Consider the following 19,153-nt stretch of genomic DNA (forward strand, 5'->3'; position numbering starts at 1 on the left):
AGGTAAGTCCCACTGCATTTTCAAAGCCCTGCAAAAGTCATGGCCCCTCACCATCACCACCACTGCTCCACCTGCTTTAGCAGCCAATGCTGCCAACCACCATCACCTCCACACGCCCAGCAATCTGACCATCTTCTGCTAGCCCTTGCTTCTCTCCTTCTCCAAACCCAACCCTACAATCCCAACAAAATCATTATCTAAATCAAAATCAAACCCATTTTCTCAAAACATTCCAAGATCAAAACTTTGCGGGTAAAAAACTTCATTTTCATCAGAAGCAACACCACCAAGAAGAGCCTAACTTTCTCCTGTCTTCAATTGTCAGCCGCATCAGTGCTCTTGAATCATCATCCAACACTTTTCCAGAACTTCAAATTTTTGTTCTTACCCTTCAGGTTCTCTTAAAGACGCAGCTGCACGTGTCATCCAAACCCATTTCGCAGACTTCCTCGTTCATAGATCAAGAACACTTGGACACAGCTCAAAGATCTTGCATTTATCAAATCAAGTCTCAATATAAAACCCATTTTTACCGTGAAGCTGTTTCTCCAAAAGCCAGAGACAGCGCCATTATGAGGGATTATAGATCTTTATTGGTTCTTCCATGTTGCCACTCTCATTGTTAGTTCAGATTGATGAGAAAGTGCACCATGGAGGTGTCCTTGAGGCCCCCTGCAGCTACCTACTGATTTGTTTGTAGTAAATTTCTCTCCTACTGGAACGGCTGATTAATATTTTGTAACTTGCTCCTGATTGGGTGTCTCATGTTATCTAAACTGAATTGTCATTTTTGTTATCTAAACTGAATTGTTATTCTTTCATTGTCTCATGTCTTCACAAGCATTGTTCCATGTCCGCTAGGATTCGAACCTTGAACCTCAATCTTCCCAAGGGCAACAATCAACCTTGAATTGTTAAGGATTTGAACAATGAGAGAGACAATATCATAAAAGCCTAAAAAGAAACAAAAAATGCAAGCATTTTTAAGCATAGAATCATGCCACCGGCCATCCAAACATACAGCAAAAGAGCAATGCTCAGCAAAATAAAACCACCAAACTTCACTATAAAGGATCTGAAAGAAAACAAATAAACTATATCGTTCACCTTTAGTACAGACAATAAACAAGTTAACACATTTTTTGTCAATTGAAAAAAAAAAAACCCTTTATCTTGAGAAGAACATCAGATCCCACGCAGATTGATCTGCTTTGCTGAGCAAACAATTGAAATTTGTTTTCCTACAAAAGCAAAACAACCCTGTAAATGTTAAAAGTACTCACTAAAGTTCAGCATAAACTCGTGTGTAAATTATAGTTGAAAATATTAATCTCACCTTTGAAGGGCTTCCTCTTGCATCTTTCAACCACAAGCAAGAATGATTATCATGTCCGGGCACTTACAATTAGTTCATATACTAACTCTAGTTGATGACTATTCTGATGATTGTTTGGCGATATTATTTTCTGCGAAGGAATCTCTCATTTTAGCTTGCTGGTGGTCTGCGAGATTCATTAATTCTAATGAACCATCTACCTGATTAGCAACTGTGGTGTTTTCGTCCTCATAGTTGGTGCTGGCCACAGTCTCGAGTTTCCGGGCATTTATGGCATTTTTCTTAGCACTAACAATTTTAATTCTAGCCTCCCTCAAGGCATTTACTGCTACCTTGAAGCTATGGTCAGATGCCATCCCCTCTTCTGCACATTTGACAGCTTCTCGATACAAAAGGTTGTACTGTGAGTTCTTCCCCTTCTGGGGATTGCCATGCATCTCAACAGACGGTACTTCATCCAACATGGCCTCATCCTTAGCATTTCTAGTCCATCGTTTTAAAATATAATGTTGAGGAAGCAAGAAGATATTAGTTGCTTTGAACACGGCAATCACATGTCTGCAGAGGATCCCTTCAAACTCAAACATCTTGCAACTACAACTAGCTATCTGCTCAACCATATTTAATCCTACCAGGTATACTTTATGTTCTTCGTCAAATCTTGCTACCTCATATGTCTTTGATAATCCATCTTCTTGACTTAATTTCACAGCAAGCACAAGAGATTCATAAATTTCATCCTGGAATAGTGAGAACAATTTTCTGTTGTAAACTTGTGCTGCTTGTATTTCCATAGGAAGTGGTGTCTTTAAAACTGGTTTAGTGTAAAAAGTTTCAAACTCTGCCCTCACTTCCTTCTCATATCGATCATTCAGAGCCTGCTCGTATTGCTCTGCAAAATCCTGTAACGTAGTCCCAGCATTTACATAGCCATCAAATAGTGAGTTGACACTTTTGCTTCTCCAGGTGGAATACAAGCCAGCAAAGAATGTGTCCCTCACATATGTTGGTACCCATAACTTGCGATCAATATAAAGGGATTGAAGCCATTCATTTCCTCTAAGACTGTACTTATCAAGAAGCAACTGCCAAGCAGATTCAAATTCTTCAGGTGTCTCACTCTTGTTAATGCATTTGTCAAACTCTACTTGAAATGCCTTTGGGAGTGAACTGTATACATGTCCTACTTCCTTTGGCATTTTGCTCAGGATGTGCCACTTGCAATATCGATGGCTTGACTGTGGGAAAACGCTTTCTACTGCTCTAGTAATGGCAGAATCATAATCAGTTACAATTAGACCTGGCTGATGCCCGGACATTGCCTCAAGCCAAGTTGTGAAAACCCAAATGAATGTAGATTCAGTTTCATCTGCTAGTAATGCACAACCAAACAATACTGACTGCCTATGATGATTTACTCCAATGAAAGGTGCAAATGGCATTTTATATTGATTCACTAGGTAAGTGGTGTCAAAAGATACAACATCAGAGAAACAATTATAAGCAATTCTTGATCTTGTGTCAACCCAAAAAACACTACTGAGGCGATCTTCCTCATCAACCTGAATAGCATAATAAAATGCAGGATCACTAGTTTGCATAACCTTAAAGAACCCAATCAAACTTTGTGCATCTACCCCAAAATTGCTTAACCTTCCTCTTCCAGTAAAGTTAACTTTATTTTGTGCAGCAAATCCCAATTTGCCAAAACTGTTACCTTCTTCAGTCAATATGTTCACAGAAGCATTCACACCCACTCCCAAGAAACTGATAGAGTCACTCGGACTTTTCTTTGGATCATCCTCTTCCTTACGTGACCGAAGGAAATGCCTCATTGCCGGAGTCACAAGCTCATGGTTATGATTTTTCTCCAACTTAGCCACATACCACTTTCCATTATCCCGTCTCCTGACAGTCATTAATGCCTTGCAACCCTCTCTTGTAATAGGCCTAGCACGCCTCCTCTTTGTGTCATCTCCTGAATCCACATTTCTAGAACGTTTCTCCCGGCGAAACCCTTCTTTGGAACAACAAAATTCTCTAGATATAATCGAATTATCTTTCTTTGATCGATAATAGGAATTCACACGAATACTAAAACCCATCTGCTTAGCATAAGCATTGTAAAAATTCCTAGCATCATCCTCAGAAGTAAACTCCATTCCTAATGTAGGCTCTAACACACCACCAACTGAGTGTTGAGAAAACTCAAGGTTCAACTGTTCGTCCTCCTTTCCATGGTCATCCGAAACCATATGATTCTCATTATCTTCTACCACACAACAGCCATCACCTTCATCTTCCAAACCCACATATGAGTCCACCATTTCTTTACCTTCACTAGAAGGTTCCTCTTCCGTATTATTTTCTCAATCCTGTCAAATAAATCATTTGCTACTCTTTTAATTCTCATGTTCATAAATGAAGTTAAACAAAAGCTTTTGAACTTATAATGCAATAACTCAATCCATTAATCAATAACCAAAGTTTGTTTCATGGCCTGCTAGTTGCAAGCTTAACAATTTCCTCTCTTTTTTCCCCTTAAGTTTGATTATGTGAAAATTCATCGGACTTGAGTTTCACAAAGTGAGATAAAGCTCTATTTTCATCCCACAAATCCCAGTCTCCTGATCCTGAGGTTTGGTCCTAATGCTTTGAAGTTGAAACTTCTAAGTACTACCAGCTGGTTACTCCTTAGACAATAGAATTTTTCATTATTTGATTTGAACCCAAAACTCCAAGTTAAAATTCATAAACCTGAACTTGAGACTTAATTTAGTTAGTTCATATAGCCATCATCATTAATAGATGACATCCAACAAATCTAAAATTCAAATCTCAATACCTACAGCCCCTATCCCTTTCCCTAGGCTATGAACTCCTTGAAGAAAAAATTCATAAACCCCACTCTCCCCATCCCAAAATTTGATCGTAGTACTTCTCAACTTGAAACTTCTAAGTACTAACAAGCTGGTTATTCCTTGGACAATGGGATTTTTCATTATCTGATTTGAACCTAAAGCTTGCAAGAAAATCTTAAATTCTACCCTGAGATGTCCCTCCAAACATAACCAATTTTCATTCTTAAAAATATATATAAATCAAGTCAATTCTATAAACTATCATAGCAAAGTACAAAAGAGAAACAAAGCTATGACAAAGCAACATTCTCGCATTCTGGGGCCAATTAATAAAGAAAAAACAAAGCTTTGAATACTATGAAAAGAAAAACCCATAAAAATTAAAGGATGAAAATAGAAACTAACAAAAACCCAGAAAGCTAAACCAATGAAAAACCATATATCCATCGGCTTTTTTTGTTTTTTCTTATTTCTTGAATTGGGATTTTCTGATTTTTTTTCTTTTTAAATTTGAACTTGAAATTCATTTTGGGTAATTAAATAAAAGAAAATAAAAGGAAAAGGAAATTTTGATATACCTTTCTGTTTAAGGCTTAAGGAGGGATGAGGATGCCGCCCCGGACCGGAAGAAATGAGGGGACGCAAATTACCGTCTGCTTTCGCTGCTTTCGTAGATGAATTCGTGTGTGTATTACTGGCCGTTGGATCGGTGCTTTTGAACGTCTAACGGTGTTGATGTTTCTTTTGTAGGTTGTAACTGTTATGCAAGAAGAGTTCAATACTTCATTTAAATCAAATTGTAAATATTATCGCATTGCATAATGCAAAATTTTAGGAGCATGGTTTGGTTAATTTAATTAATTTCTAATTAAATTATTTAAAATTAAATTAAATTATTTTATTTTTATCAATTAAATAGAATATGTTAGTTTTTAAATTAATTGATCGAATTAAATTTCATTAATTTAATTAATTTTTTTAAATTAATTGAATAATAAATATATTTAAAATAAATTATATTTTTAATTTTTAATTTTTTTAATTTGAGATAAATTAAATAAAATCATCCAATGAAATATTAAATACTAAATTATTAGATTAAAAATTCTAAAAGGTTTTAAAATAAAATTATTTGTTTTATATATTTTTAATTTTATATTCAAATTTTATTATATTTCGACTAAAATTTTGATTAATTCAATTTTAGAATCAAATTAGTTGAAAGTTGAAATTTTTTAAAAAATTTTTTTATGATGATCAAACTAATTCGATAATTAATTAATTAATTAAAATAAATTGATTCAATTGATCAATTTAATTAAAATAAAATTTTAATCATTTTTAAAAAATTCAATGCCAAAATGCTAAAAGTTACATAATCCATTAATAAATTATTAAATTTTTTATTTTAACTATTAAAATTTAAATTTTGATAATTTTAAGTGTTAAAAAAATGAATAAAATACATTAATCACATAATTATATAAATATTTTAATAATCACCAAACTATTAATTTTTTTATTTAATCATTAACGTTTGAATAAATATTTTTTAGATCCAACGTTAATATCTAATAGATTTTTGACGAGACATGCTATATATGATGTCGGAAACAATTTGACATGTCCGTGTCAAAAAAAAAAAAATTGCCATGTGAGATTGGGCTGGGTAAACAAACACTATTCTTTTTAATTCCTTCTTTTTTTCATTTCCTTCATTTCTATTTTTCATTTTTTTTTTCTTGCTAAAATTTACTATTTTATATAAACAATAAAAACCAAAATAAATCAAACTTCTTTCCATTCTCTCCAACTTCTCTGACCTTTCAATCAGAAACCATCGTTTTTTAAGAATCTGATGACTTCTTATTTCCAGCACCGCCTTGTATCACCAATCATCGCAGTTCATCGACGGTTAAAAAACTCGTAAAGTTTCCTTTTCGATTCCTCTTCAACTTTCTGAAACTTTAGTAAGCTTTGATTTTTGAAAATCCTTTCAAAATGTCTTAGATCTAGATCAAAAGTTCCCTACTGCCGAGACCACCATCACCTTTCCGAATGCCCAAATTCCCTTCCTTCTTCCACTTCTTTTCTTCGATCTAGAAACCTAACAAGAAACCTTAAACAACTAAGCTGAGATTTTAAAGTACCCATCACAACTCCACTGTTTTCTATTAGTTAAAAAGCCCAAAACCATAAATACAAAAAATTCTCTAGAAAAACCCAAAATAAAACTCTTAGAATTCCCTTTTTTACGCTGCTAATTTTCTTTGTGAATTCTGTTATGAATGACACTTGACTACTGAATATTGTGTTTGTGGATTATGTTTATTATGGCTCTATTGTGTAATCTTTTGGGTGAATTGATAGTTGATTCCCAAAATTTGTTGTTGATAGTGTCAACCAGTTGTAACTTTGTTTGTGTTGAGGCTCTTTGTTGTATGATTGAAAATTGAATTCGCTTCTCTTAGGGACTCTGTTTTTTTCAAATTGCTCCAATGATTGTTGTTGGATTATAGAGAGAAAAACTAAAAAGAAGGCAGTGAGAACGAGGAGGAAAGAGAAGAGAAAAGAAAAAAGTGAAAAGAAACTGACTTTTTTATATGTGGTCCGCTAATGTCGCATATCGGTCAGCATATTCTGTTAGACATTAAAAAAAAAATTACTTATTCATTCGTTGGTGACTAAATCAATAAATTTAATAATTTGGTGATTCAAATAGTTGAGCGATCATTGATGTATTTTATCCAAAGGTGTCAAATGAGTTGGGCGGCTTATGACACGATGTAATTTGGCATAGTATAAGCCATGCTTGACATGGTCTATTATTAAATAAATGAACTGGATCAAGCATGTATATATATATGAGTGCAGCCCTAGGTTAGAAATTTTTAAAAGTATGAGTCAGCATGGCATGACCTATTAGAAAAGGTCAATATCAGTATGTGATACGCTGGTTGGCACAACACGATACATAAACCTAAATATGTCATGCCATGTTAATCCATAACTATTATGAAAGGGTTTTTAGTATTTAAGTACATTATTGTTATTTTTATATTATAATGAAATTATATTTATTTTTTGGTAATTTATAAAATAAGATTATATTAAATAAATTTACTTATTAAATATTTTAATTTATGATAAATGAATTATATATGATTTTAGTGTGAACTATTTGATGTATGGATTACTTTTATTTATTTAAATTTGTATGTATAAAAACAAATTAACATTATTTTCAAAGTTATTTGATTAAAATTTTTAAACTTATAATATATATAAAAATATTTTAGTTGTAAAACAAAACGTGGGAATGATTAACTGAAAAGGTGTAAGAGTAAACACGAGATTGCATCTACCACTTCTAATGATCCCGTACAGACTAAACTTAGTCTAGCATCCTAATAGGTTTTTGGTTACTTTTTTTTTTTTTACAAGATAATTGGTGTAATCAATTAATTAAATTTATAACACAATTTGAGCGGTCATTTATTTTTATAGATGATAAATGTTTTAATTAAAAAGGTATACTACCTAATTATAAAATAGTTTCAAGAAATATTGATAGATCGTATGGTTTTGACATATTTCTTTTTATAAAGCAAATTTAATATATAGTTTATAAAAAATTTTCCTCAGAATTTCATTTACTTATGATATTGGACCAATTGACAAAACCTTAGTTCTATATGTATTATTGAATATTTGATAAATGATTTGTATCTATTTCTTTAAAAACTATTAAGATTGTAATTTTAATATTTTTATTTAGTAGATTATATTATCCATCTTTGTTGATATAGATATTTTGTCAAATCATGTAAATTATGTGTCATTTTTATTTCATTTTGCATTTATTTTCTCCTACATATTATTTTTAATAATAATAGATGAAAATTAAAAAAAATAATTAAAATTCTAAAAAAGTATTAATGGCTTGTGTTTGGCTCATCTTGGTATAAAAAATAATATTGTGCCTAACTCAGCATGACCCAAAAAAATTACAAGCTATGTGCTGTGCTGAGTTAGACATTTAATTTTCATAGGTCGTATCAGTACAACACGTTAAAAAAAATAGTACTAAATCAACATGATCCGTTAATATATGAGCTAATATTTAAATGAATTGCATCGATTTGATCTAGCCATTTGTGTTTTTGTGTCGTATTTGACATGTGTAAAGATATAAATTATTAAAATATAAATCAGATATGAATTATAAAATATATTTAAATTTTAAATATAAATATGATAAGTTTAATATATGTTACATGAGACATGACACGATTAATATATATAATTAATTATTTTAAATACGATATAAATAAATACGAATAATATGGATATATACTAATGACATTACTAATACGAATATACATAAATAGATAAGATCAATACGAATATATACAAGAACACAACTAAAAAAATATATATTTATAAACTATCTATTATTTACAGCTTAATAAATTTAGCATATTAATAATATAAAAAAGTACTTACATTTTAAAAAAATAAAAAATTTAATACTTATTTAATATATATTTAATACATATATATTTAAATGTTAATTTGTATTATATAATTATATTAATTTTTAATATCAAATTCAAAATGATAAATTATTAAAGATTAAATAATAAGATAATAATGTATAGGACTAATAATTATTAAATGAGTATCATAATTAAATATTTTAAATAATTTTTATACAAAATAAAATATCTAATTAAGTATTATAATTAAAAGATTAAAAATTAAAATAATATTTATCCATTTATATTAAATTAAAATAAATAAAAAAAATATGATTAATGTGTTAAATATATTAAATGTATACACATATAATAAAATAAAATTAAACGTATTATTCGTATCGTGTTACGTATTTAGATGAATTAACACATATACAATACGAATTATATTGTATTAAAATTTATATTGACACAAATAAATATAAAACATATTTTTTAAAATATATATATATAATTTTTTTTAATTATTTTTATATTATATCACTATATTATATTTAAATTTATCAAATTTAATATCGATTTAACACGAAGCTTTTGACACCTCTAATTTTGCTCAAAAAAAAATTCAAGAATCATCTTCATTAAGGATTGGAAAAAATTATGCCACCACTACCGATCGACAACTACGGGCTAGACTTCAATCAATTCACATGTCATTTCATTCCATTCTAGTAATTTCCCTTGACACCCTTCCAAATCTTTCAAACTCACCAATTGGTTTTGCCAATATGTCCGAATGATTCCCAACATAATACTGGGGCTTTAAAAAAAAAAAATCTCCAAGAAATGAGCTCAATTGATAACATAGACACAATACACCGTATAACAACCTCGACAGATCAAGAATATCCAATCAGATGCTTACAAGTGGACGGAGAAGAACTACCTGACACTCTTTCGATTCCTATTCTTTTTTGGACTTTTTCTTGTTAGGAAAAAAAATCTCACTGCAACTAAAATCTTCTTCTCCCGCTACCAAAACAGAAACTTAAACTCCGCCACTCAAATTATCCCACGTCACCAAGGAAAAAACTATTCTCTATAGAACCAATCAAAGATAGCCAAGTGTACGGTGACGAAGCAGAAAAAATGGTATGATTTTACGTAATCCGAACTCCCATAATCAGTAAGATGAATTATCTTCCGCGTGGATCAATTAATACTGCCAGGTGGAAAACAAAGAAAATGAAAAATTATTTTGATAGCAGGCGATTGTAACTCCATGCATATTATAATTCTCGTGAATCGGTCATTTCCCTCTTCAGTCGATACCGCCACCTTGATCTTTTCAGTCTTCTTCACAAAGTTCAAAGAGAGATGGCTACGTGGGGATTTTCAACGACGTCGAGCGGAGCGGAAGCTGTTTCGAGCTGCTATGCGGTGGCTAGATTTATCGACTTCAGCCGCGGAAGAAATGGCGGCGTTGACGGTAGCGGTGGTGTACGTAGAAGCGGAAACAAAGCGAAGCAGTTGATATTGATGAGGAAGTGGCAAGTTAGGCCGATGAGGAGGTCGTTTTCGGTGAGGAATGCGTCGAGTGAGCCGCAACAGAAGGTCAAAGATCCAATAACTGAAAAAGAAGGTTTGATCTCCTTTTTAGTATCTGTATGTAGATGCTCTGTTTTTACATTTTCTTTTTCTTTTTCAAAATTTAATTTTTTCTTTTTATGTTTATTTGTTTTTCTCATTGAAAACTTGTGGACTTTGTTTTGAAGTTAATTTTTTATGTTAATGGTCGCTTCTGTTACATTCTTCTAAACTAAAATGACATTTGCGATTTTGAATTTTATTTTGTTCTTTCATGGGCTTTTTATTATTTACGTGATATTCGTTACTTGGAAACATTAATTAATGATTATGAAGTTTTTAGTGTAATGATCAAGAATGAGATCTAAAGCATTATTTTACACACACACATATATATATATATATATATAGAGAGAGAGAGAGAGAGAGAGAGAGAGAGAGAGAGAGAGTTTGAATGAGATTTTAGGTACCGACTCTTGTTGACTGTGAGATTTGGTTCTGTTTTTGCTTGATTGATTGTTATGAAAAAGAGAATTTTAGTAAAAAATAATTCTGATTGTTGGTATCTATTGATGTGCTAGGGTGGTAAGTTGGTCACAAGTCTCACTTTACCTTGTTAGCATTGAAAATGGATTGGAACCCACCATCTGGTTGATTATTAAGATATGAAATGGATCATAAGTCATGCGACCAGTTGATCTTAGCTATCTTAATTCCAATGAGTCATCCAAGATATTTGAAGCCTTCAAGTTCAACAGCTTATTGGAAAAAAAGAAAGCTTGCTTCTTAGACGGTTGAGAACGTGTAATTAAGCTATATTCTTAGTTGCTGGTTAGCTAAAGAAGACATATCAGTTGTTGGGTTTGGATCCTTTTTTGATGCTGATATGGTAAGTGTCACGAATGAAACTATGGCTTATTGAGAAATGATCACAACACCAAAGTTTCTCAGAATGAGCTATATTTTTAAGCTAATTAAGTGCCAGATAATATGGGTAAAGCACTGGGACCAATCTAAACACAAAACTATAACTTGAAGATTACACCTTGTCAAGTCCTGTACAATCTAAGGCGGGGGCAAAATATCCTTAAGTTAGTTATTTTTATTTTTTCTCTATAAATTGAATTCGTATTCCACTGAACAACTATGGAATACGGTGAAATTTTGATATACTGCATTACAACGTCCTTCACTTTCCCATTTTTATTTTGACATTTATTCTTTGTCTTTTGATTTGGAATCTCTGAGCACTCTCAGTCCTTTCCTTCCAGATGCCTCATCTATTGCCTCTAGTATCAAATATCATGCAGAGTTCAACCCATTGTTTTCCCCTGAGAAATTTGATCTTCCAAAGGCTTTCTTTGCAACTGCACAAAGTATTCGCGATGCTCTCATTATAAACTGGAATACCACTTATGATTATTATGAAAAATTGAACCCAAAACAGGCATACTATTTGTCAATGGAATTTCTACAGGTTTGCACTTGTTCGACATTCAGTACTTGAATTTCTGTACATCACTTTGAAGATGTTATTATTTCAGCAGGTTTTGTTTCTTTTGTAGGGTCGGGCAATGTTGAATGCAATTGGTAATTTAGGGCTTACTGGAGGTTATGCAGAGGCTTTGAGCAAGCTTGGACACAACCTAGAAAATATAGCTTTCCAGGTTGGTTGGTTTATATAATTTTCTCTAGTTTACCTTAACCACACATTTTGATATTAGAAAATAATTGGGGAAGATAGAAGGCACTCCATACTGCTCCAGAATTAAATTTTAAGTGTTTTTCTTGAATTGAACTATAATGATTCAGTTATTAATGAATTTTCTGTTGTGTGAAAGCAGCGAGCTATTTAAAGGTAAAACTTTATTTGTTGAAGCCTATACCAGCTGCCATAGTGCCGTTGTCTAGAAATTTACAAACATTTTCCCTTAAGTTCTTTCTAAAATCCACCCTTTCTGATTCACTTCGTATATTTGTCAAAGAGAAAGATATAGAGGGAGTCTTTTTGCTTGCCTTCACATTTTTGTTATGGTACCTAAATTTGGTTGATATTATAGGAGCCTGATGCTGCCCTTGGGAATGGAGGTCTTGGTCGACTTGCCTCTTGCTTTTTGGACTCTTTGGCAACATTCGATTATCCAGCATGGGGTTATGGACTTAGATATAAGTATGGATTATTTAAACAGTGTATTACAAAAAATGGGCAGGAAGAAGTTGCTGAAGATTGGCTTGAGGTATATTTGCTCTTTGTTGTCTCTCTCTCTCTCTCTTTCTCTCTTGAAGCTATCATTGTAGACACAAATATGTGTATGTCTATAGGGCTTAAATAATGGATATTAGTGTTCTGTTGCCTTGCTTCTCTGACCAACTTCTTATTTTTTCTTGAATATGGCTTCTCTTTTTAGATGAGCAATCCTTCGGAAATTGTGAGAAATGATGTCACATATCCTATCAAGTTCTACGGCAAGGTTGTTACAGATTCAGATGGAAAGAAACACTGGATTGGAGGGGAGGATATAAATGCTGTTGCATATGATGTCCCGATACCAGGATATAAAACTAAAACCACGATCAACCTGCGACTCTGGTCAACAAAAGCTCCATCAGAAGACTTTGATCTATCTGCTTTTAATTCTGGGGAACATATCCAAGCAGCTAAGGCCCTATATAACGCCGAAAAGGTCGTTCTAATTTTTTTTTGTTGTATATATTTGCTTCTGACGATTTATTTGTTAATCTCTTCATAAGCCAAGCTATTTGTTGGCACATCTCTTCAGAGTTTAATCAGAAAATCTGAACTGCCTGAAGTTTTCTCTGGAGGAAAGTCTGAGCCAAGTTTGTTTACTGCTAAAGTAATACAACAAACAAAATTTCTAAAATGGTTCTTGTAACAGAGTGAACAAATCAACAGTTTTGGGAAATTGTTGGGTGGTTTCCCTCTTTAAAAAATCTCAACAATTTTAACTGCATTCTGTCTTGTCTCTGCATCATTTGTGTCCCCAATCACTCTAATGTTTGTTTCGATGTTGTGTTGATTTTTCATGTACAATTGATCCAAGTGGTGCAGTAAGGATGGCTTGGCTTATAACATTTTTTTTAATATCAGATTTGCTATGTACTCTACCCTGGGGATGAATCAATCGAAGGCAAAATCCTTCGTTTGAAGCAACAATATACCCTGTGCTCAGCCTCTCTACACGATATCATTGCACGTTTTGAAAGAAGATCAGGAACGAAGGTCAAATGGGAAGAATTTCCTGAGAAGGTTGCCGTGCAAATGAATGATACTCACCCCAGTCTTTGCATTCCAGAGTTGATGAGAATCTTGATTGATGTGAAAGGTTTAAGCTGGAAGGAGGCCTGGAATATCACCCAAAGGTACTCTTAAGTCATGGTTGTTTCACTTATGCATTGGCAAGTGTTTAATTTATTGCTTCTTTTCTAACATACTGCAAGAGGTTATTGAGAAGCTCAAGTCATACTCTGTGTTCCCCGCATTAAACCTATCTCTGCTGTTCCCAAATTTTGATCTATTCCAGTGTTCAATTTATTTGTTATGCATATGCTTTATTGTAATTTTTGTTACTTTAGTTTGATTCGATTCAGAATGTTTTCTTGTTACCAGTGCTCGTCCATGCTGACTGTTTGCGCTTCCTCACAATTTACTTATTTTAGTCTCAAATTCACTTTGTGTGTGAGATTTTTTTTTTTTGGAAAAAACTCAAAAAATTAGTATCTTCCCCTTCTATTTTCTTCTTTTTCTTTTCCCTATTTGTTAATTACTGATATTTATTCTTAACATGGTCTTATGTTTGGTAACTTGTATACCTTGTAATGCCTTTTTTTAGAACCATGGCATACACAAACCATACTGTTCTACCTGAGGCTTTGGAGAAATGGAGTTTAGAACTTATGGGGAAACTGTTGCCTCGACATGTGGAGATTATAGAAATGATTGATGAGGAGGTACAGATGGAACACATGCATAGACCTAGCTCTTCAATTTTTTGGAATTCCCATTATAACTCATATTTCTGCCTCTTAATACCTTTGCAGCTAATTCGCACCATAGTTTTGGAGTATGGTACGGCAGATTCTGACTTATTGGAGAAAAAGCTGAAGCAGATGAGAATTTTAGAAAACGTTGAGCTGCCGGCTGCTTTTTCAGATTTACTTGTTAGCCCCAAGGAAAGTCCTGTTGCTGTTCTCAAGAAGAGGAAGAAGAAGAAGAAGAAGAAGAAGAAAGAAGAAGAAGAAGTAGTTGAGCCTGCTGATGGAGAAAACGATCCTGTAAAGGAAAGCACTGAAGGGAAGAAAAAGATCCCAGAACCAGTACCAGAGCTCCCAAAGATGGTTCGTATGGCTAACCTATGTGTAGTAGGTGGTCATGCAGTAAATGGAGTTGCAGCGATACATAGCGAGATAGTAAAAGACGAAGTGTTTAATGATTTTTTTAAGGTAAACGCAATTTATAAAACCTTTTACTTTCTTTAATGGTAAAAGTATTTAACTTAATGATAAAATGGTTTCTTCAGTTTGTTTCTACCAAGCAAAATGATCCTATCATTGACCTCTGTGCTCAAATTTCGCAGTTATGGCCTGAAAAATTTCAAAATAAAACAAATGGGGTCACGCCAAGGAGATGGATCCGTTTTTGCAATCCGGACTTGAGTAAAATTATAACTGACTGGACAGGAACAGAAGATTGGGTTTTAAATACTGAAAAGTTGGCGGAACTTAGAAAGGTAGTCTGCCATATCTGATTCAAGCCTAAATCTAATATTTGTTATTATTTCACAGGTTAAGCAGTTGCTTGTGAAATTCAAGCGGTGTTGTTGTTTCATGTATTATTCTAGGATTCTGATATATGTGAAGCTGTTGTATCTGTGTCTTTGTCTATAAAAAACACAAACTGAGCGGGTTTTTATGGTTAAGTTTGAATGACTATAAATATGAGAAAACTTCGGAACTTTTGGTTATTACTAAAGACCTAATCAGTGTTATGGGATATGTTCATAGTTTGCGGATAATGAGGATCTTCAGGCCCAGTGGAGGGCAGCCAAAAGGAGCAACAAGTTAAAGGCTGTGTCCTTCCTTAAAGAAAAGACGGGATATCTAGTAAGCCCTGATGCAATGTTTGACATCCAGGTAATTTCTGTTGTCAACTACTCTTTCTTAAAAAGTAATGAAAGAAGTGTACTTATCATCAGATGAAAATGAAGGCAGTTTTATCATGTTGGCAGAAAGTATATAATGTCCTCAATAAATGGATTGCAGTCTAAGAGCCTATGGATATTTTTTATGAAGGATATGCAACCAGATTCTATTACCTCCAGAAGACAATGTTTTAGCTCACATTGAAGAGCATAATAGTGTCTGTTCTACAGTGTTTGTATGCAATAAATGTTATGAATATTTTTGGACCCTTGCAACAATTCTAGTCCTTTTATGACAGTTAGATCAGAATGCTTTGTGAAAGTATATTGTTATTAATTCCCCTCAGTCTTGTAAAGTGTGAAACTCATAGTTTTTTACGTACTACGTTGAATTTCAGGTGAAGCGCATCCACGAATACAAGCGTCAACTGCTGAATATTTTGGGAATTGTCTACCGGTACAAGATGATGAAAGAAATGAGTGCTTCGGAAAGAAAAGAAAAGTTTGTTCCACGTGTTTGTATATTTGGAGGAAAAGCATTTGCCACTTATGTGCAAGCCAAGAGAATTGTGAAATTTATTACTGATGTTGGAGCTACCGTTAATCATGACCCTGATATAGGCGATTTATTGAAGGTACATCTTTATTGCAAGTTATCATTAATGAACCTCATATAGAGTTCTTTCCTGAAATGAAAAAAATAAAAGAAAACACGCCCTCACAATGTGTCATCTCTTACAGTTATTCCAGACTTTGGTTCACAGTTTACAATTTGGGAGGGCCTTTTTTCTTTGTTTTAAACCTAAATTCATAACTTTATTCCATACCTTGGTTATTTTTCCAGAATCTTGATCGTATCAGGGAGTTGATGGAAAAAAGGCCCTCGCAGAGTAGCATGAATGGGCCATGCTTGGACCTATGATCATAGCCCATTCATTCTACTCTGTGAGGGCCTTTTTCCATCAACTCCCGATACAATCTAGCTTCTGGAAAAATAACCGAAGTCTGGAATAAAGTTACAGATTTATGTTTAAAAACAAATAGGGGAGCTTCGAATAAATCAAATCAGGACATGTAAGGGTTATGAATGGATTAAAAAAAGAACAAATCTTTTTAATTTCCTTCTGCAAATTTGCTGTGTTAATAACTTACTCAATTACATCGACATCACTAATCAGGTGTAATGGCTTATTATGTTCTAATTTTAGGTTGTTTTTGTTCCTGATTACAATGTGAGTGTGGCTGAATTGCTTATCCCTGCAAGTGAGCTATCACAACATATAAGGTATTTCAATTTAATTCATTGTATGGATAATTCTTGGTTACACTATGGTAAACTAGATGCAGAAACAGGAAATGGTTCCTAGCTTACACTATAACTCCTATTTGGAATAGATCATCTACTTTATAGCTAGCGAAAGCCTAGGCTCAATCTGTTTGATGAAGCATCATGCATTATTTATCCTGTATTAACTTGGCTCAACTTCAATGCATGAAGGTTAATCGAGCTCAGTGAATGATGGTTCTGACTTAAAATGAATCCTATGTTTTTCTGATTTGCAATGAACTCAATGTATGCCTTTTCTAGGAAGCTTGTATTGCAAATTGATAGCAGAATACACACTAGGGCATCTGAACCTGCCTCTGTTTGATGTTGTTTTCCCTTTATTTTATGCAGTACTGCTGGGATGGAGGCAAGTGGAACCAGCAATATGAAGTTTGCAATGAATGGTTGCATTCTGATTGGGACCTTGGATGGTGCCAATGTTGAAATACGAGAAGAGGTCGGAGAAGACAACTTCTTCCTCTTCGGGGCTGAAGCTCACGAGATTCCAGGCCTTAGGAAGGAAAGAGCTGAGGGGAAGGTATGCTGCGTGGCCAGATTAGTTATTGGTTTTCTTTTGTTTTTCAATTCTTTACTTCTGGCCTTTCTGTTAAGAGAAGTACTATCATGATCGAAAGATATTGGCTAGGTGGAAATATACATAAAAAAGTAAGGAAATATATTTAGTGAAAAATATCATGATTTTTCCTTAATTATTTCTCTTCATTGACCTAACTGACATCTTACAACAGTTTGTTCCAGATCCTCACTTCGAAGAAGTTAAGGAGTTTGTCAGAAGTGGTGTCTTCGGTCCTTACAACTATGATGAACTGATGGGATCATTAGAAGGAAATGAAGGTTTTGGTCGTGCAGATTTTTTCCTCGTTGGCAAGGACTTCCCTAGTTATATAGAATGCCAAGAGAAGGTCGATGAGGCATATAAAGACCAGCAAGTGAGTGACCTTTTTCCAATGCCCTCAGATTACACATTCTTGCATCGATCATCAAGAAAAAAGGGAACTACTGCATGCTTTTTTGCCAGTATTGTAATTGCTGTATTTTTTTCATCCCAATTTGATGCATATGATACGGTTAAAAACTAAAATGTCTCTTGCAACTGTCGTGCTTTTCCCTTCACACATGGCTTCGCAATTTTCTCACAACTGAAGGCACAAATATGTTTGTTCATGTGTTCCTAATGTTTGTGACTGTTGTTGTGGCAGAGATGGACAAGAATGTCAATCTTGAATACTGCTGGTTCATACAAATTCAGCAGTGACAGAACAATTCATGAATATGCCCGGGAGATATGGAACATAAAACCTGTCGAATTACCATAATTGCTGAGACTCTGTACCAACTGAGTTGCCCTTTGCCGTAAAGCCTGTCACATTATCATATTTTCTTTCCTATGTAAAGAAAAAAATGCAGGAATAAGTGTAATATTTATAAATGCGATAAAATTTATAAGTTTGGTTATTGCATTGTTGCAAAAGTTACTAAAACTCATCAACCTTGTTTATGTTCTTCCATGGCTTCCCAATTTCATGATTAAGAAATGGTGTACATTCTCTCTAGCCTCTGATAATAAAAGCCATATTCTGTTCTTTATATTGAATAGTGATGATCCAAAAAAATTCTAAGGTGTTCTAGTTTTATTAGGAAGTTAATTCTATATTTTCATTAATCCCAAGCAGGACAATCCAATATCTAACTCAACATCCACGTGTCAATAACTTGAAAATTATGCGGGGTGTGCACATGGCCTCACCAAGTGATTCACTGCTGGCCTCCATAATCATGAAATCCACGTTCTCCATTTTCTTCTAATCTGACAGATTTCCATCTGTGGATTACCCCCATCTTTGATACCCTCTCCTTCAATTCTTTCTGTCTATACTGCAATGCCAGATACAACAGTACCGAGAAGCAGACAATTAATGCAGTAACGCAAAACCCACTGATACCCTTAATCTGAGGGTTCAAGCCAGTTTGGTTCAGGTTCAATCAGCCTGATAGTATGCAGTGGTCTAGTTCAGCCACATTTCACAATCAGAGCATGCACCATCGGTAAAAGGCTTAATCAGTTTTGCACTATGGTTACTCATGTTTAGAAGAAGAATTTGTGCCAGTCAGCCATTCCAATTTCTGTTTTTCAAAACAAAAAGAAGTCCCAATCACTTGTCAGAACCAAGAGACTGAGTGAGGGGCCAGCTTGGCCGGCAGGGCCTTTTGCTTTGGTGAACTTCAGTCGATGAAAGCTACAGCAGCTCCAGTTTGATTCAAAGTTTGGTTTCTTCAGGTTTCTAACCCAAGGATGATTTTGTTTATTACGAGCTAAAGGCAAATGAATATTTGCCTTGCAGCCAGCTAAGAACATTGATAACAAGGAAACAGGGACACACATG

At 33.7% G+C, this 19,153-nt stretch overlaps 1 protein-coding gene and 1 pseudogene across 5 annotated transcripts; one reads left to right on the top strand and one right to left on the bottom strand.

Annotated features, from left to right (window-relative positions):
* Nucleotides 1-1,046: 1,046 nt before the first annotated feature.
* On the bottom strand, nt 1,047-4,956 carry LOC111316731 (protein FAR1-RELATED SEQUENCE 5 pseudogene; annotated as a pseudogene). 3 transcript variants are annotated; one of them, XR_016333191.1, is made up of 3 exons: nt 4,776-4,956; nt 1,337-3,711; nt 1,047-1,241 (listed from the first exon to the last, which is right to left on the bottom strand). The product of XR_016333191.1 is annotated as a protein FAR1-RELATED SEQUENCE 5 pseudogene, transcript variant X1 (transcript). The 3 variants fall into 3 exon arrangements; XR_016333192.1 differs by having other exon boundaries at nt 1,047-1,260; nt 4,776-4,915; XR_016333193.1 differs by lacking the exon at nt 1,047-1,241 and having other exon boundaries at nt 1,336-3,711; nt 4,776-4,915.
* A 4,937-nt stretch (nt 4,957-9,893) lies between these two features.
* Nucleotides 9,894-18,356, top strand: LOC111316733 (alpha-1,4 glucan phosphorylase L isozyme, chloroplastic/amyloplastic-like). Of its 2 annotated transcripts, XM_022918817.2 has the most exons (15): nt 9,894-10,317; nt 11,534-11,739; nt 11,828-11,929; nt 12,323-12,499; nt 12,671-12,946; nt 13,372-13,643; nt 14,114-14,231; nt 14,322-14,723; nt 14,858-15,010; nt 15,285-15,413; nt 15,820-16,056; nt 16,630-16,706; nt 17,100-17,286; nt 17,498-17,698; nt 17,969-18,356. In XM_022918817.2, exons 1-15 carry the CDS (start codon nt 10,053-10,055, stop codon nt 18,083-18,085), a joined length of 2,919 nt encoding a protein of 972 aa, XP_022774552.2. In that variant the 5' UTR covers nt 9,894-10,052; the 3' UTR covers nt 18,086-18,356. The 2 variants fall into 2 exon arrangements, with proteins under 2 accessions (XP_022774552.2, XP_089609604.1); XM_089753478.1 differs by lacking the exons at nt 16,630-16,706; nt 17,100-17,286; nt 17,498-17,698; nt 17,969-18,356 and adding an exon at nt 16,163-16,316 and having other exon boundaries at nt 9,900-10,317.
* Nucleotides 18,357-19,153: the final 797 nt, after the last annotated feature.

This window comes from Durio zibethinus, chromosome 24 (assembly GCF_047325235.1).
Source record: "Durio zibethinus cultivar Kanyao isolate XHJ-2024 chromosome 24, ASM4732523v1, whole genome shotgun sequence".
NCBI classification, from domain to species: domain Eukaryota; kingdom Viridiplantae; phylum Streptophyta; class Magnoliopsida; order Malvales; family Malvaceae; genus Durio; species Durio zibethinus.